This window comes from Photinus pyralis, unplaced genomic scaffold (genome assembly GCF_008802855.1).
Source record: "Photinus pyralis isolate 1611_PpyrPB1 unplaced genomic scaffold, Ppyr1.3 Ppyr1.4_unclustered_Scaffold2906, whole genome shotgun sequence".
Taxonomy (NCBI): domain Eukaryota; kingdom Metazoa; phylum Arthropoda; class Insecta; order Coleoptera; family Lampyridae; genus Photinus; species Photinus pyralis.
The window spans coordinates 46,015-73,092 of NW_022171288.1; the positions used below are offsets into that span (position 1 = coordinate 46,015).

General features: G+C 36.4%; 4 protein-coding genes across 4 annotated transcripts; 3 read left to right on the top strand and 1 right to left on the bottom strand.

Annotated features, from left to right (window-relative positions):
- The first annotated feature begins 726 nt into the window (after positions 1-726).
- On the top strand, positions 727-4,476 carry LOC116181923. Its single transcript, XM_031502375.1, has one exon. The coding sequence runs from the start codon at positions 727-729 to the stop codon at positions 4,474-4,476; it is 3,750 nt and encodes a 1,249-aa protein (XP_031358235.1).
- A 4,496-nt stretch (positions 4,477-8,972) lies between these two features.
- On the bottom strand, positions 8,973-10,085 carry LOC116181924. Its single transcript, XM_031502376.1, has one exon. It carries the CDS (start codon positions 10,083-10,085, stop codon positions 8,973-8,975), a length of 1,113 nt encoding a protein of 370 aa, XP_031358236.1.
- A 5,948-nt stretch (positions 10,086-16,033) lies between these two features.
- On the top strand, positions 16,034-19,337 carry LOC116181928. The gene is made up of 2 exons (XM_031502382.1): positions 16,034-19,143; positions 19,198-19,337. The coding sequence occupies exon 1, from the start codon at positions 16,111-16,113 to the stop codon at positions 17,875-17,877; it is 1,767 nt and encodes a 588-aa protein (XP_031358242.1). The 5' UTR covers positions 16,034-16,110; the 3' UTR covers positions 17,878-19,143; positions 19,198-19,337.
- LOC116181925 lies at positions 19,035-22,276 on the top strand. The gene is made up of 4 exons (XM_031502377.1): positions 19,035-19,143; positions 19,198-20,309; positions 20,366-20,426; positions 21,968-22,276. The coding sequence occupies exons 1-4, from the start codon at positions 19,035-19,037 to the stop codon at positions 22,231-22,233; spliced, it is 1,548 nt and encodes a 515-aa protein (XP_031358237.1). The 3' UTR covers positions 22,234-22,276.
- Positions 22,277-27,078: the final 4,802 nt, after the last annotated feature.

The window sequence follows — 27,078 nt, forward strand, 5'->3', positions numbered from 1 at the left end:
TGCCCCCGTCGCAAAAGATGGAGACGAGGAGAGTCTTTCCGGGCGGAATCCCCTTTCTTCCAGGTCAATCTCAATAAGATTGAGATTTTTTGTGGCCACCCCCTGAGCCATCCCTGCTTTGTCTGTAATCGATAGAATGTTACTATGTGAAATTCGTTTTTTGTTGGTAAAAACTTACGATCGTTTTTGGCCTTTTTAATTTACGACTGAGGGTTCCATTGTTTCGGTTGATGGTTGTATTGGTGGTGGCGGCGGCGGTGTAGGGGATCGCATCGGCTCAGATTTTTTTTATTGAAAGTTTTGAGCGTGATGGCATCATTATGTGCGCGCTTGACGTTAACTAATAATTACGGAACAAATTTGAACCTATATATTAAAGAAGTCTTGATGTCGTTAGCGAGAAACTAAGGACGAAACGTGTTAATAAGTGAGAAAACGATAGATGATTCTGGGAATCAATAGACGTCTTTGTATGAACACCTGCAGAAACCCCCTATGCCACTTACGCTATATAAGGTGGCAATCAGAGCTAACCGGATTATTCGCATTTTCAAACACTCGCGCGTGCTTATAGTTTGCGATAACCGTCCGCGACGAGTTTATCGCTATCAACAAGTGTGTCGAGTGCAAAAAGCTTCTGTAAAAGTTCAAGGATAGTCTCCAAGAGATATCTGCTATTATAACAAACCCTCCTTTTTTTTTAGCTATACCTAGTAAGTGGTAAAAATGGAACCGATGTCCGTTGCGAGTCTTAGTAGTGAAATAGTTAAGCTAACGCGAAAAGCTATTGCATTATTAAAACATAAGCACGAAATTTTGAGGCATATAAGGCTAATAAGGGAAAATATTTCTTTGTTACAAAATGCTATTAATAATAACATCCATTTGAATAGTCACGTTGAAAATCCTATTAGATTAGAATCTAATCTTGGAACGTTGAAATTTTATTTGGCCAAGTTACGGCAACAATTAAAAGATAATTCGCTTAAAAGAGGTTGTGGAATACCTGCCGCCGCCCCCTCTTCACACCCTCTAATTTGGCAGACTTTAAATTCTTGCTTTAAAGGTAGAATGCTTACTGGAATTATTGTGAATACGATCTACAAAGATCCATTTATTTTCTTGGATAAGGCATTTAACAACCTTGTACGAAAAATTAAACCCATGCTAAGAAAATCTATGCTTAAGGTAAACGTAGTGCTCGCCTGTGATTTTTTACATCCTCAAAATCTTAATGTGGACCTGAAAACGTTTGCCACAAGGAATAGCGTTCTCGATATAGGTAGTAATCTAAAAGAGTGGTATCAGACTCAGGTCATTGACAGATTGAGATCAAAGTTAGATTTGTTTCAGGAAGAGTTATCAAATTGGAGTTTAATAGAGGTTTTATATTTAAAAATAAACGTAAATAAATACGTACCCATTCGAGTGGGAAGCTTTAGCACCTACGTAAGACTTCCTCCATTTATAGCGCGTAAGAAAGCCATTATTAATGTTAAAAATAACGACAAGTATTGTTTTTTGTGGTCAATAGTCTCTGCTCTTTATCCAGCGCAACGTAATCCCGATAGACCTTCTAGTTATCCTCATTTCGATACCGTTTTGAATAGTGGCCCCATTACGTTTCCCATTCAACTAAACGATATAAAAAAATTCGAAAGATTGAATAATCTTGCCATTAATTTGTATTGCTTAGAAAAGAGAAAAGTCCTTCCTTTCATGTTGAGTGAAAATCGTGAAGCGCGGGCAAACGCAATCAATTTATTGGTATTATCTTCTAATAACAATAAGGCTCCAAAAAATCGTATTTGCCCAAAAAATACTAATTACTTTCACTTTGCGTGGATTAAAAATTTATCCCGTTTACTATCGTCACAATTATCCAATAGGGGACACGCAAAGTTTTTCTGTAATATTTGTTTAAATCATTTTTCATCGAATCGCCTACTGGAAAAGCACACGGTTCGTTGTCATGACATAAATAAATGTGCGGTAAGAGTACCTTCCGAATCGGAGAAAATTTTAAAATTCTCTCATTATTCTAATAAGGAAAAAGTTCCGTTCGCGATTTATGCAGATATTGAATGCCTTCTGGAGAATTGTGATACCGTTTGCGGTAGTGGGGAAAACACAAAACTATTTCAAAAGCACGTACCTTACAGCGTAGCTTTTTATCTCAAATGTGCATATGACAATTCATTATCGCGATTCTCGTTATACAGAGGCGCGGATTGTGTATCGTGGTTTGTAAACAATCTACACAACATCGCGCTCTGGGCTAATGCAATTATTAACAATCCCCTACCGATGGAAACATTGAGTGAAGCTCAAGAGGAAGATTTCAAAAACGCCACCCATTGTCATATTTGTGAGAAACCTTTTTTGGAAAATGAAATTCGTTGTAGGGATCATTGCCATTTCACTTCGCGGTATCGCTCTGCTTCGCACCAGTCCTGTAATGTAAACTACCAAAACAGTCACGCGATCCCTGTGGTCTTTCATAATCTCAGTGGGTACGATGCCCATTTCATTATCCGCGAACTTGCAACCGCTATACCTGGCCAAATAAAAGTTTTACCTTTAAACAAAGAGAAGTATATCTCCTTTTCGAAACACGTGCAAGATACGAAGATTATTTTTAGATTTATAGATTCCTTTCGCTTTATGAGTAGTAGCATTGATAAGCTTGCGTCCTATTTAAGTAAGGACAAAAAAAATATAACGCGCTCGGAGTATGTCGGCGGTGAATCCGAATTCGAGTTACTTACACGGAAAGGTGTATTCCCATATGAATACGTCGATTGCTTTGAAAAGTTAAATGAGCGCTGTTTACCTCCTAAAAATAACTTCTTCAGTTCATTGCGCGGTGAAGAAATTAGCGAAGATGATTACACTCATGCTTTAAATATATGGAACTCGTTTTCCATAGAGACTCTCGGACAATTTTCAGATTTGTATTTGAAAACTGACGTGTTGCTTTTGGCGGATATTTTTGAAAATTTTCGCAATACATGTCTACAGACTTATAAATTGGACCCTCTTCACTACTTTAGCGCCCCTGGTCTTGCATTCGACGCGATGTTGAAAATTACCGACGTTCAATTAGAGCTTTTAACTGACATAGATCAAGTAATGTTCATCGAAAGAGGAATTCGCGGTGGTATAACGCAATGTTCTACGAGATACGCGAAGGCTAATAATAAGTATATGAAGGAAGGTTACCGCCCCGAACTTGAATCGACCTACTTAATGTATTTTGATGTAAATTCTCTATATGGCGCCACAATGTGCGAATTTTTGCCGTACGGAGAGTTTTCCTTTGTAGATGAGGATTCATTTGAAACGTTAGATATATTGAACCACCCCGATAACGCAGAAATCGGCTACATTTTAGATTGTGATCTAAATTATCCCACGAATATCCACTCCTTTCATAAAGATCTTCCACTTGCGCCCGAACACCGAACTCCCCCCAATGGTAAATTTAAGAAATTACTTCTGACATTGTATTCAAAACAGAACTACGTTTTACATTACAGAAATTTAAAGCAGTACATAAAGCACGGATTACGACTCGATAAAATTAATCGCGTATTAAGATTTCGACAATCGCCTTGGTTAAAAAAGTATATCGATTTAAATACGCAAAAGCGACAAGAATCTACGAATGAATTCGATATCAATTTTTATAAACTAATGGTAAATTGTGTATTTGGTAAATTGATGGAGAACGTAAGGAAATATAAAGATGTGCATTTGGTAAACAAGTGGGGCGGTAGGTACGGCGCCGGTGCTTATATATCCAAACCAAACTTTAAAAGCTGTATGCTTTTCGATGACAATGAAGATCTAGCAATCATAGAAATGAATCGTTTGGAAGTACTGCTCAACAAACCCATTTATGCAGGCTTAACCGTATTAGATGTATCAAAAACTATTCTTTATGATTTTCATTACAATTTCGTTTTAAAAGAGTTCAAGGATTGCGCAAAACTATTATATACCGACACCGATAGTTTGATCTACTCATTTTCAGTTCCAGACATTTACGAATCCATAAGAGAAAACATCGATAAGTTTGATACGTCGAATTATAATCATAATAACGTTTTTGGCATACCCCTGGTTAATAAAAAAGTCCCCGGGCTGATGAAGGACGAGAACAATGGAAAAATAATGCTAGAGTTTGTAGGGCTTAGAGCGAAAATGTACTCTTATCTCGTGGACGGTAAGGTATTCAAGAGGTCCAAAGGTTCAACTTATGCCAGTATCCGGGAAATAACTTTGGAGGACTATAAAAACAGCATATTTAACAATGCGGTAGTAACACGGCCTCAATATTTAATAAAATCCCGAAAACATTTAGTATTCACGATCAAACAGAATAAGGTGGTTTTAAGTCCGTATGATGATAAACGACAAATTAGTTTAGATTGTATTAACACCCTCCCTTGGGGATATAACTTTTCTACTTAACAGTGTGTTCCACAACCTCTTATTTAATCAATTTTGGTGTCTATCCTTTCCTTTTTGTAGTTGTGTGTTTTTACCCTATAAAGATGACAAGCACTGGTGGCGGCGATCGAGGATTGGAACAAGAAATCCTTTTTGCGTCAAGCTCAATATACTTTGCACATTTGAAGAGTGTCGTTTTAAACACATCATCCTTTTCTATCGACACCTACTTTCTCATTAACAATATTTTACAGAATATTGTTATTCCAGATGAGTGTTTTAGATGGTGTGCTATAGCGAAAAATGTGTGTAAAGAAATGGTTAAATTACTATTTCACAAAAAGATCGAACTTGACTATCTAATGAATCATTATTCACGAGTAAACGGTGATCGTTTTGCTGATGTTCATACTCCTAGTGTATCAATGCATTTTGAAATGTTTATAGTAAATTTAAGAGGAAACAGTGTAGATAATGTAATTAGTAGTATTTATAAGGATAGTTCGCAAGTTATTAACGAAGCCATATGTACAGCTGCGGAGTATGCCAACTTCAATGCGCTGCAAATATTGATTGATGTTTGCCAGGAGGCGCACGTTAAAATAGATTTTAATCCACGTCAAAATAACTACCATCGCAAAATCTACGAGTGGCTATTGGAGAACATTAGGAGAGGCACACAAGATCATAACGCTCTGCTTGGTTGGAGGTGTGGTCCAGATAGCACTGTATGGCCCTCAACGTTGCTGAGTGATTATAAGAAAACGTACGATATGCTTGAAAAAATTATCAATAACGATAGCTTTACTAAAAAAAAAGAAAAATATGTTGTATGGTAATAGGAAAGCAAAATAAAAAAAGTACAAAAAAGCTTTTGTTTTCTTTATTTATTAATTTACAGCGAAAATTACAATACGATATTATCATTTTCTATCCAAGATTTTTCGTCCAGTCCCCACCACTTGACGTACACTTTATCTTTCTTACGTCGCAGCACCTTCTCCACCAAATAGATATCGGAATACTTAGCTTTTTGCAGTTCCTGCTCATAAAATCCTCCCAGTATCGGTTTTCCTTTCATGTCTTCCAACAAGTACGTCACGGGATTGGTTATTTGGACTTTTGCAATTTTAAACAGTTCACTGGACCAGTTCGGAGTATATCCCTTGGCGAACACACTCTTGTGCTTACTAATTCGAACTACATCGCCAACATTAAAACGATGTTTCTTGTTAAAGAGCTTGATGTGTCTGTAGGCCTTCAGCTGTGTATCGGCCTTTACTTCGATCGGCTTCATCCCCGTTGTTCGATTTTTACGATTATTATACTCGCTCGTGATTGATTCAATTGCATCAATCCATACATATTTTCCACGTAGACTAAACTGTCGGTATAAATAATTTTTGATCGTCCTAATTATTCTTTCGGCTATGGCAGCTTTTTTGTACTGTACGTGGAATAGTGATTAATGTGTTCTCGCGCCATCAATTTGTCAAATGATTTGTTATAGAATTCCTTCCCGGCATCGGTCTGTAGATTTTTCGGTCTCCGTCTGGTAGTTTTGAAAATATCCTGTATGGCTTTTGTCACCTCCTCACCCGTTTTAGTCTTCAATCCTCTCGTCCACAGATATTTTGAGAAACAATCGATAACTATCAGTATGTATTTGTAGCCTTTATTCTGTTTAGCGTAAGGTATAAATTCGGCCAAATCGGCTTGCCAAAGATCATCAAATCCCTTAATGATGGTACGTCTACGTGCGAAGTTTTTTCGTGCTGCTTTATGTAGCTCATTTACCACTTGCTGCATCCTCTATTAGTTTATGTAGGGTTGCTTTGACCGCCTTCAACTCTTCCTCTAGTGCCTCCACGTAATTGCGAAGACCGTCTACAGGTACTTTCGCAATCTGCATGTAATACATGAAGTATCCTCTATTTATGGCATCGCCATCGTCTACTGGATCGGCCACATTCATTAACCGGTTTCCGTTAAGATTCAGTCTTGTTGATAGGTAGTGTTGTAAGGTTAGGGCATCATGACGTTCAATAGGGTCGACAACATTACTTAGTCTCTTATTTTCCACATTTATCGTATCGTTGGTAATGGAAAATTTTGTCTTTAACAGTTTTCCAAATTGAGCATGGGTATGAGAACGTCCGAATTTATCCATGATGAATGTAAGCGGGGAAGACGGAAATGGGGTATTTATACTAGTTGAGATAAAAATCGCTGCGTAGGCTTTTGTATGTAACCCTCCTCGTACAGCTCTTCCACGATTGATATTATATCATTTTTTACTCCTGTGTTGCCTGCCATTTTTTCACCCCATAAAACCTCTAGGTCCCTAATCAATTCATGCACGCTATTCCAGTATTTGTATTCGATCGGTCGGTCGAGTTCCTTGAATAGAGTAATACCGCTTCCCGATTTCGCACGCCCCCTATTCGCCGCTTCCTCCTCCTTCAGTAGAGGCTTTATTATCAGCGTATACTTTTTGCTCTTATTGCCACGAATCTGTTCGGTGGGGTCGTAATTGCGCCGTGCGACATGAGTTGCTATTATTATCTGCTTATAGTTACTTCTATCCTGCTTGGATACTAGCGATTCATCCGGTTCATTCATGATGATAAGTTCGTATAGCCCCGCAGTACCTTTGTACCGGTTCCCGTTAATGACCAAATCTTCGTCATCTATCGTCACCTCAGTCTTGCCCATTCTCCACTTATCCGTTTCGACATTATAATGAATTCCAAAGGTGGTGTCAATTGCATTACTCGTATCTCTTATCATGCGCTCAACGTATATACGTGGTAGGTGTTTGTATTGTTCCAAAAAGGCTTGCGAACCTTGCATATCAAGTAATGAAGCAGATGATTCTGATGCAATAGAGGACTCGTCTTCTTCTTCCTCCAGTTGATGCTCTCCTATCACTGTACTCTGTAGAAATGATGGCGGCTGTCTCAATGATGGAGTAGCCGTGGGGTGAAAAGGTCTAACCATAGGACTAATATCAGTTGGCGGATATTTTTGAAAGTAGGGAAGTCTAGCCAGCGGACTGATCTCGGTAAGGGAAGAGGGCCTTCGTCTCATTCGCGAGTAATAAGGTATCGCAGGAGTCGTACGTTGTTGTGGTGACTTTCTTTTTACAGGAGATTGACGTTTTTTAGGGGGTGATGTAAATACTTCGTCCTCTGATGGCTCCTCCTTTTTCGTTTCTATAACCGATGATGGCGGTTCGATTTTCTTTACGATCTGAGCTAGCGGTTGAATTAGCGGTTTATACGTTCGTACAAATTCCACTTCTTTAATAAAACGATCCGCTTTGAGACGATTGTACTTTTGCTGTATCGCTTTACGCGCCTGAACTATTCGTCGTTTCAAGGCCATCTCCTTATTATCCATGATCAACGGAACAGGTAAACCGATATCAAATGAACAGATCAACTGGAACAGGGTCTGTTCCCCCCAATAAAGCTGTTAAGCTGTTCAGCGGTTAAAGCTGTTCAGCTGTTAGTTAAAGCCGTTCAGCTGTTAAGCTGTTAGAGGTATTAAAGCTGTTAAAAGCTGGTAAAGCTGTTAAAGCTGTTACAGTTGAACTGAACAATAAACATGTTTTCATGGTATTATATAGTGATCGAAGCCTTTCCTGAAACGACCGTTTTGCACATCCGCATCCTTATTTATCACCATAAACCCATACGGGGTTCGCCAGCTTTCCGAACACATCTCTCGAAACAGCTGCATGGTTATTATGGGTGCGACATGATCTTCATAAATATGTCGCAAATTCAAGTCGTCCTGTTCGAATAGGACAATTCAGTTGGCATTATCTCTAATCAATTGTTTAGGAATTTTAGAATACGTCTGACCCAAGTAGAAACAATCGATGGCGTTATGCCTGCCCATTGAAAAGTATGCTCTAATGTTATCCTGTTTTTCACAAGCGATATCGTCAAAGATAAAAACCGAATTAGGTTTAGCAGCACTGGGCTCCATAATGTCCGCGTTCTTGTTGAATGTGAAGAAGCCAATATCCTTCATTGGTTGCAAAATTTCCCCCAAAACCCTATATTTGTCTTGATTCAGCGATTTGGAATAGACGTACACGTGTTTGAAGCGAAGACCATTAGGTTCAGTTAGCAGACTGAGCATCGTATTCGTTTTACCACAATTGGACGGTCCACAAATGACGCATCTTACGCTGTTTGGAAGTAATACGCCATGGGTTTTTTTGTGGTCCACATTTGGCGTCGTGTCGAGATTTTGAACGAGCAGCTTTTGCTTCTGCATCACTACCTTCATTTTGGGGTCGCGGTTGAAATAAGACTACGAACATTTTTTATCATTACATTTTATTTATACATTTTAAATAAATACAAATTATAGTTTCTTCACTTCCCCGGTCAGAGGATTGTATTGAATTAGTGCGTCGTGCAGGATCAGACAATAGGCAACCGTTCCCGCCTCGAAGGCCTCCATCGACTCCATTTCCAACTTAACATCTACCGCCGAATGCTTCAGAGATTCGTTTTGCTTTGAACAGTCCAGCACGAAGATGGGCAACTTTTAAAATACAAATAGTCAAAGAGGGCGTCTTGATGCTCATCTTTCGAGTAATAATCGCGCCGAAAGTTTAAATAGTTTTGATATGCAATGATGTACTTGTTGGCATTAAAATCTAAATGCATCGCTTCGTACGGATAACTTTCCGAGTTGAGATGCAGTTTTAAATTTCGAATATTGATGTTATCGAAATTGGCCGCTCTTGCTTCGTGTGAAAACTTTTTACCGCTTCGTTGAAATGCCACAATTATCCATCGTGGTTTCTCTAGTTGAGTTGAAGTTTTGATTGGCCATATATCCGACTGTGCCTGTTTTAAAGCGGGCAATTCGTACAGTTCCCATTGACGAAATGGCATTGTGATTATAGCATCCTTATTGATGCGTTCGTATAGGCTAATTTTGGCGCTATCGCTAACGGTCACGTGAGGAACTTTCCATTGAATTTTTGTTAATGTTATTGTTGCATCGTCGGCGGTACCGATGTAGCAATTGGCATCGCTTCTAGCACGAATTAATACCAATTCTTGTCGCATGTTTACGATAACCTGTCGATAGTCCTCCATGCATCCGAATATGTGTTTTAGCGGAATGCAAACAGCGAAATGCTTCTCCTTGTTGCTCTTATTGAAATCTACTTGAAGGGATTCATCGGTGGGTGACCACCCCAAATGTTTGAGACCTTTGCTTTCAGTAGACGTATACGATACGTATCCCTTCAGTGAGGATGTAATACCAGGATTCCTGCATACATCCACTTTCTGACCACCCAACTCATAGCGGATTTCTTCGAAAAGGAATGGCGCGAAATTGTTTGTTAGGTTGCATGTCTTTACGATGGCGCCCTCTCCTTCCGGTTGACTCCATTCAATTTTTCCTTCCAAGTACAAAAAACTGTCGTAGGTGGCGCTTATCAGCTCTTGATTTTGAATTAATATTCGTATTTCACTGGAAAGTCCGTAATCCGAAGATCCTCCGTATGGAAGATAGGTGTGAATATCGGATTTAACAATCGTTTCGTCAAAGTGTACGCTTTGAAAGACGTTTAACGAGTCTGCTGCCGCCGCCATTTTGCACTTTCAGGCCAATGGATTCCAAGAAAGATTTTTTCTACTGGCGTTAACGTGCCCGGGTTCTGTCTCGATTGAGAATAACTCGATTTCCGGTCACCTTGTTTATTTATAGCGTTGAGGAAGGATGGCAATGGACCTTGATTAATACGTAACCCCATATTCTTTTAACTCTAATCGTACTGTAAACGGTTCACTTTCCCCGAAATCGATCGGTTCACCCTTTTGATTCGTCAACTTTATAGTTATATTGCTAATTCTACTGGTATTTACTTCCAGATATTGAGTATTACTAGGAATTTTATCTAAGCGGTAACCTGGTGGAACGGAAACGTCTATTTCGTAAAGGACCTTAGCACGATTTCCGTTTCGATAGGATCCCGTAATGAGATTGCACTCTATGTGAATGTTAGTGTGCTTAATGATTTGAATATCTAAAGCAGATGTATGTAGAACGTTCGCTTCCAATATCCTCGATTCGAAACCGAGCATGCGCCCTATGCAGTCTCTTGGAGTGAAATCTATATGAAATTCGCAATTAAGTTCGCACTTGAGCGTATTGTTATTTGCACGTAGACTAAAGCGACTTGTAGGAATGTGAGCTTTTATATACTCGCTTATCTCTTCCAATTCGTAAGTACCATGCGGAATTGTTATTGCCTTGGAGTATATTGAGCTATTTGAATCAGTTTTATAGTAAAACTTATCGTTTCCCGCGTGAATGTTTCTTATGCTGTTACAGCCATAAAACCCCACCATCCCGATAACGTACATTTTCCCCGAAGGAAGTTCAATAGGTGGATAGAAATCGTGACTCGCCGTATTTCCAACACCCTCTATGCTGAACGTCGTCGACATGATTACCGCTACTGCTCGCTTAGTCAGTGTTGCTGTTATTTATACAGAAATTTTAAGCACAGATGGCCGCAATTCGTTGTACCAAATTGTTGCTCTTGCCCGTAATTATAATAGATTTTACAGTCGCGGAAATACTCGATCACTTCTCGTGGTGGTGGAATATTACCGAAACTATCATAGTACCAAACTCGTCTACCACGTTTTTTGTACGAGACCCAATGAGTACCACGCCCCCTTTGACTGTCTAAATTAATAACCCCGGATTCATTTTTCCATGGCGATATAGGCATATTATCTCGCATAAACACATCCCTAAAGTATGGTACACACCCTTTTGCGTGCTTACGTAGATCTAAATCTGTTAACGGCCGCTTAGGCAATTTTTTGAAGTTTTTTTTTTTTAAATGCAACGCCAAACTGCCTCCCGATTTGTAAGGTTTCAAGTACAGCGCATTGCCACTTTTATTTCCTATAGCGATCGATTCCATCGTGCGATTATGGCGTGAAGTTTCATCTTGAATTTTACGTGCGTCACGAGATGCATTAACTGCTTTAGCAATGCCTGCCGCGCCGCCGGCTAAAGCTCCCACTGCCGATAAACCGGAGAATAGGGGTATCAAAAATGGTAAAAACCCACCCTGTTTTGGTATGGGAATAACTCTAGGTACGCTTACATTTTTCCTACCACCTAAATTTTTTATGGCCATATTTGCTGCAGTAACAGCTGACTTTATCACATCCGCGGTATTGCCGCTTTTCCTCATTTTCTTAGCAATCGTCCTGCGCAAGTTCAATAAACTACTCTTCTTCTTATTCTTCTTCACTCCCATCCCCAACTTTCGTTTTACCTTCATGATGGTGCCCACTGTAAGAGCCGCTGCTCGTTCCCCTAACTTCGTGTCGGAAGCTTTTAACCGTTCCCAAGCTTTCCGCTCTAGAACCCGATCTGCTCGATGTCGACCTTCCAAGTCTTGGTTATCCCTATAGCTAATGTCGTGCTCTTTACACTGGGCGTCTAGTGGGTTTATGCCGGGATCACCTCGCTTTAGTCTTTTGTCTAGTTTAGTACCAGGACCGCAGTATTGATATCCGGGAAGATGTAGTTCAACTGGAAGTTTGTTTATGAGAGTATTAACCAAGCCCCTCCCATCCGTACACTTCCGCTTCCGATTCAACATTATTGGCATGATACAATGCGGTGGCATATTTATAGGGAAATCTAGGCACAATGAAAATACTAAACTGCAGTAACCGTTTATTGAGGAGGTTGATATATGTGATACATTAAATAAGTAGGTCTATAGTGTAATATTTCCATCATGCACACTGTATTGTGAGAATTTACATTATTCTTATAGTTTAGCACATCTTCAATATCGCGATAGATGAAGTCGTCATCGTCCTCCTCATCCTCGTCACCAGACTCCATTTTACGAAAGTGACGGTAGTTAATCACCTGTTCGATAAAATCTTGATAGAAACAGGACAGAGCGTATGATTCCAGTAAATCAAATCGATAGTTGATTATATGTTTCAAATTAAACAGTTCTTCAATATCGTTCTTTCCCATCGTGCAATATTGAGAGCTGCTGTTGCCACATTGTATTCTTACACTCTTCAACATTTTTTCAGTAGTCCCTTTCACTGACAGGTATAGTAGATGGTGATATTACTATTAAGTGTATCCGAACTTTGATCTCGTTCGACATCTTTCTCTTCGTTCACATTCGACCAATCTATCCATCTTTCGATCTCTTGTGATCGGAAAAATTTCATTTCGAGATATGTTTGCCATTTTAAAAGTGTCACCCAATCTTCCCTTTTCATGAGCATAACACTGCCGCATGCGATGCGAAGGATTGGTTCAAGGTTAAGGTGTGTACTGTAGCCGATTTCAATGTATTTTGAATTATCTAAGCTGTCGAAGAGGGTGTAAGAGGTACAATCGATTAAGTGTTCCTCAATCGCTTTGCTATGCATATTTTCAACTTGAGAAGGTGATGGTGGCGTTGATCCATATCCATTATCACTACAACACCAACACGAGCACGTGAAATAGTTACTATTACAGCTATTTTTCGTCGCCATGGATGATAGTTTCTTTAGTGTATTCATGAGAGAGCGAAGTACACGACGACGACGATCACTCCACAACTGAAGTATTTTTTTCATGGGACATTCATTTTATTTCGAAATGAAAAGACAATTATCTATAATATTATGTTTTATTTACACAACAACAACAACAACACTAATCTATTGTTTACATAAATTTTAAATTGGTCGTTTTTCCCGCTGATCCGATGCTTTCGATGAATACATCCCTAGTCTTCAAGGACTCTTTGAGGACGTTCAGGCGATCGCCTTCCTTGAAGTATTCATAGAATCGTAACGGCAGCACACATTTAAAATTTTCAGTTTCCAATACTATTCGATCACCATATTTTGTATTTATGGTGTCGGCATTCACAATTCTAAACTTCTCCCCCACTTCCAAGTCCTTGGCATTTTTGAATACTTTACAGAATGTACTGTTGTTTAGTGCGTTAAGATCCATTTTCACTGTTTCAATAACACCACTGGACTGATTGAAACCATCGCTACCGCTCACCCTTATATTTCCAACTCGTGACCTTGAAATCTACCGCGATACACTGCCGAACGATGATCCGCTTGTAATACTGGAGAAATTATTGCATGATATTGCTCGATTCTACGTCGGAATCGAACTCTATCGACTGCTACAGTTTCCCATGGACCTTTCCTTGCTGCCCAATAAGCAAAATGCCACGTCACCATTACATATGTTCTATTATTGAATTCATTGAATTTAACACTCTTCACTGGATGCTGAAGATTCATCCTTCCACGCTTGCAACTGTTCACTAAATTGCTCCAACTTTGCATCCCTTAGTTTCCGGATAATACACTCATCACATATTTTATAGCTTAAGTAACTGTCACATATTGCCTCTCCTAACTCATACTTTGCGGCAATAGCTTGACACTCCTCTGGGCTGTATTCACCGCGTCCATATATCGCCTCGTGCTCTGCATCAAATGTTAATGCAGAAAAATGCTGCTTAAGGCGTCTCACGGCCGTCACGAAATCGGTAGCTTTGGTCCATGATTCCTCAGCATATGCCATCCACGACATCTTTAATACATGTACACCTTGTAACGAACATATAGAGGCTTATATAAGCGTCAATCTCCACCACCAGTTATATTTAGAATATAGTGTGATTTAGAATCGGCCGTACACTACCATCGACAAGACCCTCGACTCAGGCGCAAACCAAATTACTTTAGCTCGGACGCAAACCTCCGATACTTTATCTCGAGCGCAAACCTCGACGCCCTTGACGTTAGCACAGGCGCAAACCTCGACCCCCTTGACCTTGACGTTAGCACAGGCGCAAACCTCGCCAGCAGAGTTACAAACCTAGTTACTTTTCTAGTGACTTTTTCGTGTCTAGTGACTTTTTGATTTAGAATCGGCCCCTATATCACTAGCAGAGTTTCAAACCTCACGCCGAGTTTCAAACCTCTCGTGACCTTCTAGTGACTTTGAGCAGAGTTTCAAACCTAGTTACTTTTCTAGTGACTTTTCTAGTGACTTTTGAGTTAGAATCGGCCTTATAACACTACTGTAATCTTTTTGATAAATAAATTCTTGTTTCATTATCTCGATTAGTTTTTTTTTAACAACCTTTTGAAATGTGGGAGTTTCCCGTGCCCCACCCTGTACAATTTCATTTAGGTAACCCCAGTTGTAGAATATTTATTGATAAATTGTTAAACTCAAACGCTATACCCCGCAATTCGAAGGTTAACAAAATTCACCGCCGTCAATTTATTTATAATTTGTTACAAAAGGTGGAACGTATTTGGGAACATGATGTAAATGTTAAGTATGAGGTTCGTTCACGTTATAAAATTACCCACTTATCTACAAGGGAAAACATATGTAATGTGCTACATACTGATTTATTTCCTGATCAATCTTTCAATGAGATACATACTCAACTTCCTGATACACCTATTTCCGATAACTTTCAATTATCTGTTTCTAAATCTAGTAACTACGTTCAAGAAATGAATACATCAGCTCCTTGTGTTTCAATTCGTGAAAAGGACGATGTAATTAATGAATATGATCATATTTATATACCTCCTTTAAAAAAATCTTTTCCCAAAAAAACAGGAGTTTTAACAGAAGATACTAAAATATCGTTGAACAAATCAAACTCCCACCACACAGATGAGATTGTAATACCTTTCGCAATATGGACCACAATGTACGATTGTAAAGATGGTGTAATGAAGAAGGGATGGACCGACGAAATAAATAAATTTTTTGAAAAAATATATCCTCTATGTGTGTTATCTTTTAAGTACCATAAAATGAGCGTCAAAGTACCTTTTAAGGCTAAAGCAAAGTGTAAACATTCTACATGTGCAACATTTAATTTTATTTGCAAACAAAATTTAAATTTGCAACATGATAAAGTAATTAAAATTGTCAGAGTAGGAAAAATTCATCATACTAACGAAATTCATCGAAGATTTATTAAGGGATCTGAGAGAGCTAAAATCGCCACGGAACTTTTATATACAGCACCGAGTATTTTAAAATTAAAAAAACTGGGGGCCTGTGACTACACTGAAAAAAGTTACAGGAATTTTCCAATCGCCGTGCTGTAAAAATTGCAGTTTAAATCAGGGAATTAAAAATGTTTTGTGATATGTTATGTAAAATGAAAACGCATATGAGTATTACATGAGATAATACGTAAAAATATATTACTTGGGAAATTTACAGTGTAAATATGTAAATTCCCATAAGTTGACATTAAAATTAAAGTATGGGGTATGTAAAAAAAAATAATTACAATGTAAGTATGAAAAACGTCAAACCTATACTGTAAGATTTTGTCCTGAATATGCCCTTGTGTAATATTACTGTCTTGATACTTGAAAACGAAGAACGTGATGTCATATTTATATTTTTGCTGAACTGCAGTTTTTGCGGAGAAGCGAAGTGAACGTCATAGCCTAGTCATTTGGTTATCCTGAACTGAATTGGTGTTTGTTAGTCTGTGTCCTGTAATTAATAGAATAATCTGCGATTCTGAAAAACTGAAGGTAAGTACGTATTTTAATTATGTTTAACTGTAATAATTGTAAATTTAAGTGCAGTAATGTCGAGAAATACGATTTGCATCAGTACTTGCATAGAAATAAAAAGGGCGCGCAATTCTTTTGCATTCGCCATCAGTGCAATAGATTAGCTTTTAAAACATGTTCTGGATTTAGACAACATATCTTTCGACATCACAGACAATTAAACCCCAAAAGTAGTGAAATTAGGGTAAAATGTAACGTTAAAAATTGCATTTTTATTGCTACTAATAAAAAGGAATTGTGTGCTCATATGCGCTCTCACATTAGAGAAAACGTTCCTATAACATGTCCATTTATTTCTTGTGCCAGTTGCAAAACTGTTTACAAAAATGTTCCATCGTTTAAGACCCATGTGATGAGGAAACACTTTGATTTTGCAGGCATTCATAAATTCGGATTTAACGTGACTAACGAAATAGATTGCAACCTACCATCTGGTTCTGAAGAATATGTGCTCGATAGCGAGCAAACTGAAAATGTTAACGATTTACATTCTCTAAACTCAAAAAAAGACTTGGAAGAAATTGGAGTTAAATATTTGGCCGATTTATATCTAACCTTGGAATCAAGTCACTTTCTTTGCCAAAATTCTCTCACAAAAATCATACGAGGTTTTTCTGATTTTGAGAATTTAAATCATGATTACATGTTAGCAAAATTAAGAGAACTCGATAACGAAAGCAGGTTAAATTACGAAAATGTAGCAAGTTTATTGAAAGATAGTTTGTTTGGGGTCGCTCATAATAAAGTGAGCGGTTCTTTGCGGACAACTTACATGCGACACAATTTTTATAAAAAAGAATTTCAGTTTGTAGAACCCCTCAAAATAGATTTAGGCGTAGTCGAAGAAAAAGATGCATTTTTTTACTACGTTCCAATACATGAAACTTTAAAATCACTCTTAAATGACCCAAATGTAAATAGTCAATGCTTTTCTGCGCCGCACGTTTCTTCCGACGGTGTGTATAGAGATTATTATGACGGAATCTGCTGTAAAGATAACACTTTTTTCTCAAGAAATAAACATTCTCTTAAAATAATTTTATATCAAGATTCGTTTGAAATTTGTAATCCTTTGGGCAGTGCTCGCAATAAATATAAAATCACAGGAATTTATATGACCCTTGCAAATTTGTATCCATGGAATAGAACACGAACTGAACAGATACAATTAATTGCTTTGTGTTTTGATAAACATATAAAACACTTTGGTTTTGGTACTATTCTTCGTCCCTTGATCAATGACTTAAAAATTTTGGAAGAAGAAGGGTTAAGAATTAATGAAAATGTAATAGTCAAAGGAAGCATACTTTGTACCGTCGGCGATAATCTAGGGAGTCACCAAATTGGAGGATTTTTGGAAACCTTCAACGTAGAAATGTTTTTTTGTAGGTTTTGTAAAATTCAAAATTTTAATGGGTCAACTTATTTTGGTAATTTGCGTACTGTGCAATCATATGACCATGATGTTAATATGGCTTTAACAATCAATAACCATTTTGAAGGAATTAAGCATAACTCTCCTTTAAATGAATTAAACTATTTTCACGTTGCTCTTCCTGGGTTACCCCCTTGTTTAGCACATGATTTAGTGGAAGGAGTAATCGCCCGTGATTTAATGTTAGCAATTAATTATTTTGTCCAAAAAAAGTACTTCTCCTATGAATACTTAAATTTTAAACTCAGGACGATTAATTTTTTATTTGAAAAGAAACAATCGGTCCCTGTAATTAAAAAAAGCCGATAAGTTATCGGGGACGGCTTCACAATTAATGTATATAAATAATGTTCTACCATTTATCTTGCTTGAAAAAATACCGTTAATTAAATCTAATGAACACGGGAAAGAAATGTGGCAAATGATTTTATGTTTACGAAAAATTTTGAACATAATGTTGGCGGTTGAGGTATCCGAAGACCAAGTTGCGGTTTTGAAAGATCTTCTCCTGGTATACATAGATTTAAGGAAACAGCTTTTTCCTGAAATAAAGCTTACACCAAAACATCATTATATTTTGCACTATCCTCATTTAATTAAAATGTGGGGTCCGCTTAGGTTATTATGGACATTAAGATTTGAAAGTAAGCATAAATATTTTAAAGATGCTTTAAGGCGATCACCGAATTTTAAGAATGTTTTGATATATCTTACAACTAAGCACCAATTCTTACAAGCTCTGAATTCGGAAAATAAAATCCTCTATTGTAATAAAGTTATAGCTGAAAACTTAGAAATTTTCAACCCAGTCAACTATCCTCCCGAGATGTTAAATTTGATATCAAGTAGATATATGTTGAGTACTTTCAGATTTGTAGCCGAAGAAATAACTCATAGGGGTACATTTTATAAAAAAAATATGCTAATTTGTCACGATAAAGATGAATTTGGTATTTTCCATCTGTGCGAAATTAAGTACATTTTAATTACAGAGAGTATGGAAAACTTGTGGTTTGTTGGAAAAAATGTTGAAATTTATTATGATATGAGTACCGGTTTATACGAAGAGCTACAAATCGAACACTCCCGAAGTACTGATGTAGATGTTTGTATATCTTTTGAAGAAATATTATCTTTTGAAACTGTTTTAAAATGTAAATTGAACGAAAAGTACTTGTATTATTTTAAATCGGCACCTTTAGAAAAATTCTAAATCAAAAACTCTAAACTTTAAAATAGTAAATCCTATTATTTAATAATATGCCCCCCTATTTCTTTCTATTATAAATATGATATTTTGTTTGGACCTCACTTCTCACTTACTTGCACTGCTAATCCTAAAATCTCAAGAAACATAACTCTCTAATGCTATGTATTATGCGTTTAAATTTATTTAACGAGCAAAACACAAAGAAGTTGTGCTCACATGTTAAATAAATTTGAATGCCTTTTTGCTCAGAATAACCATGGCGGCGAAAAAGATCTACACCGTATGGTCCCGAGATAGAGAGAGGAAAACTTTAATTTTGATCGATGAAAATGACGTGGATATGTACAAAACCTTAATTTTAAAGGGTAAGATGACCATAATGCTCGGCTATTATAAATGAACCATGTCTTTCATTACAGCATCCCAAAAGCTACAAGTTGACGGTTCATCGTTAGCTTTGGAATCTAACGGCACGCCAATCGATTCAGAAGTTCTACCGTACCTTAACCAGATGGATATATTGATGTTATTGGAAAAGAGTGAGACCTGGAAATCAACCGATTTATTTTCTGTAGCAACAGGAAGTACGGTAACAATCGCACAATCGGATATCTCAAACTTGCTATTGCAACCATTTCCTGAAGGCGCCATCTTTGAGGAGAGAGAAGTTCACCCAACTCCAACTGAAAAACCTGACTCTACACCTATCGACAATATCGATTTGACCTGCAAAGTAGATTGCAATTCAGAATTTTTATGGACTAATTTTGAAATCCCCTTAGAGAGACTAAATAGTGAACAACTTGAAAACCTTGGAAATGGTGTGAGAAATAAACTCGATATTAAGTTTTTAGTCCAACTAATTGTAAATGACATGAGACTAATTAAGAAGGTCATTCCAATGAAAGCCTTCAAGATTGTGGCTAAAAAACTTATAGATCGATATCCATTGATTTTTAGGGATGTAGATGAAGATGGTGTTGTACTTGGGGATGGAAGCCATTCCTTAGTGAGCAAATTAGTAGAAAGGAACAACTACTTAAACAGGCCACACAAAAGAAAAAGCACCGAAGCACAATCTTCTCCAATCGTTTCAAAAAAACGGGTTTTAAGCGCTAGAGCAGGCTGTGTAAATTGGTCACCTGAGATCGGCCACCATGACAGTGAAAGCATAAGCAAGTTAACTGAGAATGCCGGAACTTCTGATGAGCAATTTGTGCAATTATTAGAAAAAACTTATCCTCAAATAAGAAAAGTGTTAAATGAAGAAGAGCCACCCTTCTCTAAGCTAATGGAAGAGTGGCCATTGCTGTTCTCAAAAAAGGCAATATTTTGGCACTTCAACAAGCTAACGAACTCTGACATCCATTTAATGGACCTCATCACCAGCAAATGCAATAAAATCACATCATTTTTAAAAACCAAGTTGAAAAATGATTTCGACGACACTAATCTCGTAGAAATTCGTACTATCACAAATATTACGAAATATTTTAAAGAAGATTTACAGAACCTTTTTTTAAAATGCAAGGTAAGAAATTAATAATTCACATGATATATGATTTAAAATCATACTTTGTGTTTTAGGACTTACCTGAAATTACCTTAGAGAGTATTCCCCTATCGCCATATATAATTCAGACTGGGGGTAAGTTTTATTTTTGTGTGCTACATTATATGAGCCGAGCCTACAAGATCAAGGCCTTAGCAAATTTTGGTTGTGTTTGCAGTTTTTGAACAATACTGCACTGTGTCCAAGATAACGAGGGCCACTATGAGTATTTTAGAAACGACAAAAGATAAAAATTTGGTTAAATGGGAAAAAAGTTGCGCAATTAAAAGTATTTATGAGATAGCGTTAAGAAACCCTTGAATTTTTTTTGGTTTTTTAAATACTTTGAAAAAATCGGATTTTGCGATTTTACAAGCTATTTTTTTTCTGGCGTTAATATTTCACCTAGAGCAAAACTAAGGATATTTCACTACAACAATTTTTAACTTTAAGATGGCGTTCTTAATTTTTTAATCCGACGTTTCGTCTTTACGGAACCATCATCAACTTCATTTTTTTAAATACAGACCTGTTCTTTCGATATCATATTCTTAAATCCCTTTTTATTCTGAATTAAATCAGGTATAGTACTTTATGGTTTAATTGCGCTTTAATCTTTTGTTTCGGGCTAAATTCCTATTACGACCTGCACCAATTTTTAAAAAAAATAAATAATTAACTAGGAGGCTAATTAACGTGAGTGAAATAAATAGAAAAAACAAACTCAGAACTAACTAAGAAATCAAATTGAATTAACAGAAAATATAAGAAATAAAATACCACAACGAACAAATTTGAATAAAACGACTAAATTTAGAACATATGTTCCAAAAGACTTTCATTATTTTCTAAACACAGATAGCATCTTCTGCTTCTCATTCACTTACGTTAATTGCCCTAGCTAATTATTTAAAAAAATTTATAATACAGGTCTGTAATAGGAATTTTCTTAATTAAACCCGAAAAAAGGCTAATAAAACGTAATTAAACCATAAAGTTTTGTAACTCATTGACATCAGATTAAAAAGGGAATTAAGAAAATGATATTAGAAGATCAGGACCGTATTTAAAAAAATTAAGTTGATGTTGGTTCCGTAAAGACGAAACGTCGGATTAAAAAATTAACACCATCTTAAAGAGCGTTAAAAATTGGCGTAGAGAAGTGTACTTGGTTTTGCTCTAAGTCAAATATTAACGCCAGAAAAGAATAGTTTGTAAAATCCGATTATTTCAAAATATTTCAAAAACCAAAGAAATTTTCAGGGTTTTCTAAACGCTATTTTTTTATACCTTTGATTGCGCAACCATTCTCCCATTTAACCAAATTTGTATATTTTACCGTTTCTAAAGTACCCATAGTGGCCCTCCTTATCTTGAACACAGTGTATAGTTAGTCATGCATTTTTTTTCAATGTTGGTGCTTCCATAAACCAAACATAATTAGCATTCTGAAATGGAAAGTTGTTTGCATGGCCATAATAAATGCTAAAATATTTCTTTCTATCTGTAATCCTTAACTAGCTAATTGTAATGTGGGAATTCCACGCATTGTGAAAATTGCAAATTAGTTATATTTTCATTGGTTATCACATTTCATCACATTACCGACTAGTTTCTGTAAGCAGTCTTCTTTTCAGAAGAAGAAAACATGCTTTACTTCGTGTACCTAGAGAGAGAGTTGGTGCATCACGATGGGTATACCACATTCATAGAAGCTCTTAAAGTGTCATTCTCCTTATTTTTCATTTTAAATTTGAAGTATCCTCGCAATCTATGCGCTACCATGGAGTTGTTGCAGAGGATGATTCTGAAAATACATCCCGACGCTGGGTCAAAATCTAAAAAAGTGTGTGCAACGCGAAAAAAAGTGTTCAATTTTATGAACAGTATTAAAGAAGGTTAATATTAATAGAAATGTCTTCTTTTTAGTTTTAAGGATTTTATTAGAGAGGTTTTTTATGTTTCTGTTACTAATAAGAAAAATATACACTATTCACTATTCTTAACTTTTTGCTTTTATTTTATTTTTTGGCGTGCAAGGTTTCTAACGAGGATTCCAATGTTACCTAACATGATCTTGAAGACATATCCAAAGTATTTTGGGAGTTGTTAAACGTGTACAGGGTTTTCATTTTTATTTTGACACCCACCTACAGAGTTTATTAAAAGAGATAGGCAAAAATTGTTTATACAAAAGTTGCGTGTTTTTTTCTGTAATATATTTTCAACATATCAACAAAAAACAAATGAGCATCGTAATGTTAAAAAAAAGAACAAATTCCCTTAAATGGAACACTATATTTTTACTCAGGGTGAAATCCCTTTTCATCCTGATTCCAAAAATGTATAGTTTGCCGGTATTTCATTCGGCCTTTTTTTTTAAATATTTGAAGTTTATTATTCAAAAAATGCAGCAAGAGTTTTTGAAACACTGTCATGCATTGGAATGGGAAAAATTTGTTATATACTGAGATAATATATTGTTAAAAATTGTTATAGAATGTAAAAATTAATAATTCGAAAATTTATAAAAATAATAGTAATAATCCATAACAATGTTGATTATTAAGTTCTATTTTTGAATAATAAACTTAAATTATTTAAAAAACGGCTGAATAAAATACTGGCAAACATATTTTTGGAATCAGGATGAAACGGGTTTTCAGCCTGAGTAAAAATATACAAGGTGTTCCATTAAGTAAACAAAATAAAGTTAATTAAGCTTGGCGATGGTCATTTGTTGTTATTGATGTGTTCAAAAGAAAATATAGAAAAAAACACACAACTTTTGTACAAAATATTTTGCCTATCTGTTTTAATAAACTCCGTAGGTGGATGTCAAAATATATATGAAAAATAAACAAAAATAGGTAGGTACCATGTAAAAAGGGAAACTAAAGGTAGAATTCGTCTTGACAAGTACAGACGAGCGGACGGACAAATGTAATTTTCACATTTCTGAAATGGAAAATTACATTATAAGGCGAGCCTATGCGCACTAATGATTACTGAAATATAACATATTAAAATATGGACTTGCTGAAATTCCGTTATATGTTACACTTTTTTCATCAACTTAGTATGTGATATTCCATAAACTATACGTAACATACTAGGAAGATACTGTAATAAAACACAACTAATAGGAACAGGAAACCTAAAAAAAGTATGGATTGCCTTGTAACATGCTCTGGAAAATTAAATAGTAAATTTCCCATATTATGGTAAAATACAGTATAAAGTCTTGCTTTTTTGCAGTTAAAGAATGGAGAATCACTTTATGAAATGGGTTAATTTACAAGTTCCTCGTGTTATGCAAGAATAAAAATTGGAACTTACCTAAATCTATCATGAATTCATCTGTGAATATTAATGGTAAATTACGGTAGATGTTACAGTAAAATTTATTTACAAATCGTTAGGTATTTTCACAGAACTTTACGTTGGTTATAAATAGCCAACGTAAAGTTGTGGAATATTACATAAACTTTTTTTACCGTGTACAATGCTTTGTTAGCTGGTAATTTGAATAACGCCCCTGACAGTAACATATTGAGAAAAATTTCCAGCGAACAAAATAAGAAGAAAGACCTAGATAGGGATCTATTTGCCCATCTTCAAAAACTTCAAATTTATTTTCGGAAAACCATGAAAGGAAGTAAACTACTAGGTTATATTCAATCTTTAAGTTTTGATCCATTTTTCGGCTTGTAACGGAAGAGCAGTTGAAACATTTGCGAGCTACCGCGGTAAAAAATAGAAAACCGGTATCATTATACTTAGATGCTACGGGAACCTTGATCGCCAAACCCAAATGGATTAAAAAAAAATTTTATATTATGCCTTAGTAATTAGAAGCCAAAAGGCGGAATCTCCAATCCCGATTTGTGAATTTCTTACTTCTTCACAAAACATTCCGTCACTTACTTATTTCTTAAACTCGTTTCTTCTTGATGTAATAACAGTTTCCGGCAGCCCCTATTTTCAACATAAAAAATTCAAGAGACACATAATTGGTAAAATTGAAACAGATTTCAGTTTAGCACTAATTCAAGCAGCTTTATTGACTTTTAATAAAATAGATTTAAAACAATATATTATAGAATGTTGGTATTCCATTGGTCCCGCTGCTCAGTCCTTCTATTTTGACAATAATCTAGTTAAAATTCATGTTTGTTCCTCTCATTTTTATCATTTGAGCATAACGAACAGTAAAAAATTTTCAAAATTATTTATAGTCAGGGACTTATTCAAAAAGGTGTTTAGTATTATTATAAATAGTACCAGTTTAAAAGACATGGTTGAATTATTTAAGCATTTTTATGTTATTTTCGCACTTCCAAAGCAATGCACCTATTTTCAAGAATCTTATTCATATATAAATTCATTCACGCGCAAGTCCCAAAGAAAGTTTATCATACCTGAGATTAAATACTGTTGGAAGTATGAAATGGCAATACGCGATGGTACCACAATAAAACAATGTTCCCCTTTCTATAAGCATTTTCTTCACTTGTGGGAATGTTTGAACCGCGTTAATTTTGAAACAGGTGAAATCCTAAAAGAAAATGTGTTTTATATTATCTTCTTTAAATATGTGGTCGAATCCGTGTTAACATACTATCCGATTGTATCTGGGGTAGTTATAAAGAAGCTAGGCTACGTTCGTGACAATAATGTCGTGGTTGAGAGTTGGTTCAGAATTGTTAAGATATACTGTTAGGAAAGATGAGGAATTTGGCACCAAGATACATTCGTATGATGTCCGAATTAATTACGCCGCGATTGCGCCATGAAAATATATCGCTTAAAACTACAAAGAAAAAACGGAATACTATAAAATGTAAAACTATTAAAGTAGATAATGCCAAAACAAATACTAACGAAGTCAAGGATGAATCGTCTTCTCTAACTACAAAAGAGGAACAATGGGGTAAACGTTCCGAAAATATTAACAAATTTTTCAGCAAATTCTCTGTCGCGCCCCAAGCGATTAATCTAAACAAATCTATTCTTTCTAGTACTGCTAATTTGGACAAATCACCGTCGTTAGCAGAATGGGATCAATCCACTATTTATCCAGAAAACCTCTGTCCTAAGGATTGTTCTTTCGAAAATACACCTCATTTTGATAAAAGTGTTCTTACCGCTGAACAATGTGACTTGATCAGAGACCATAAAGGTACAGAAGCTACAAACCCTAACACCATTTATTCAAATTGGCAATTATCCGGAATTAAAAACACAACAGTAAACCAATTACCCATTATAGATAATCATTTAATAGGGGATATAAATTATTATACTGATCGTGATTTTCGATATACAGTGGGTGACTATGCTGGGAAAACCAACGGCATACTGCACGAAATTGATTCAGTAGATTTTGCAACGCTCAATTCCGGCAATGGATTACCAATCAGGTTATCGATATTTGCTTGGATTTAATCATTGGAAAAAGGACTGATGTGCAATATGTAAATTCCCAAATAGATATATTCCATAATGAGGGCACGAAAATTGATGGAAAAGTAGAAAAATTTTTGTATTTAATTCACCAGAATCAAAACCACTGGTGCTTATTATACGGTGATCTTGTAAATAAAATATTTTACTACATAGACCCTTTAAAATGTAGAGAATTAGAGAAAAGTAGAACGTACTGGCGAAAGTTTAGAAAAATATTAAAGCGAAATGATATATCTCTCACAAATTGGACATGTGGTGTAATGGAGCATTTTCAACAAACCGATAGTTCTAATTGCGGTCCAATATGTATCTATATAGCTTGTTGTATTGTAAATAATGAAACACCTACGTTGTATCCTGATCAGTACCGCGATTTCTTGAAAATGTTCTTGTTAATAAATTCAAATTCGATGATCAATATATGTATACACTGCTCACGAGAAACAGCTCCAAAATCTGTTGAACAAGGAATGGTCGAATGTGCTTCTTGTCGTAGATGGACTCATTTTAATTGTGTATTATCAAATTTTAAAATTTATAACATTAATGACGCGTCCCAATTCAGAAACATTACATTTAGATGTAGATTGTGCGATCTAAATTAAAACAGCCACGTAGTATATTTTCCAAATTTGTAGGACAAATGCGAGGGCTGTTGCCCATGCCCATTGAGAGGGTCCGCATTTTTAGGGTGAACTTCCTCCCTGCTCTCAAGACCGTGTTTTTTTCCAAATTTGTAGGACAAATGCGAGGGCTGTTGCCCATGCCCATTGAGAGGGTCCGCATTTTTAGGGTGAACTTCCTCCCTGCTCTCAAGACCGTGTTTTTTTTCCAAATTTGTAGGACAAATGCGAGGCCTGTTGCCCATGCCCATTGAGAGGGTCCGCATTTTTAGGGTACATTTCCCCTCTGCTCTCAAGACCGTGTTTTTTTTCCAAATTTGTAGGACAAATGCGAGGGCTATTGCCCATGCCCATTGAGAGGGTCCGCATTTTTAGGGTACATTTCCCCTCTGCTCTCAAGACCGTGTTTTTTTCCAAATTTGTAGGACAAATGCGAGGGCTGTTGCCCATGCCCATTGAGAGGGTCCGCATTTTTAGGGTACATTTCCCCTCTGCTCTCAAGACCGTGTTTTTTCCAAATTTGTAGGACAAATGCGAGGGCTGTTGCCCATGCCCATTGAGAGGGTCCGCATTTTTAGGGTGAACTTCCTCCCTGCTCTCAAGACCGTGTTTTTTTCCAAATTTGTAGGACAAATGCGAGGGCAGTTGCCCATGCC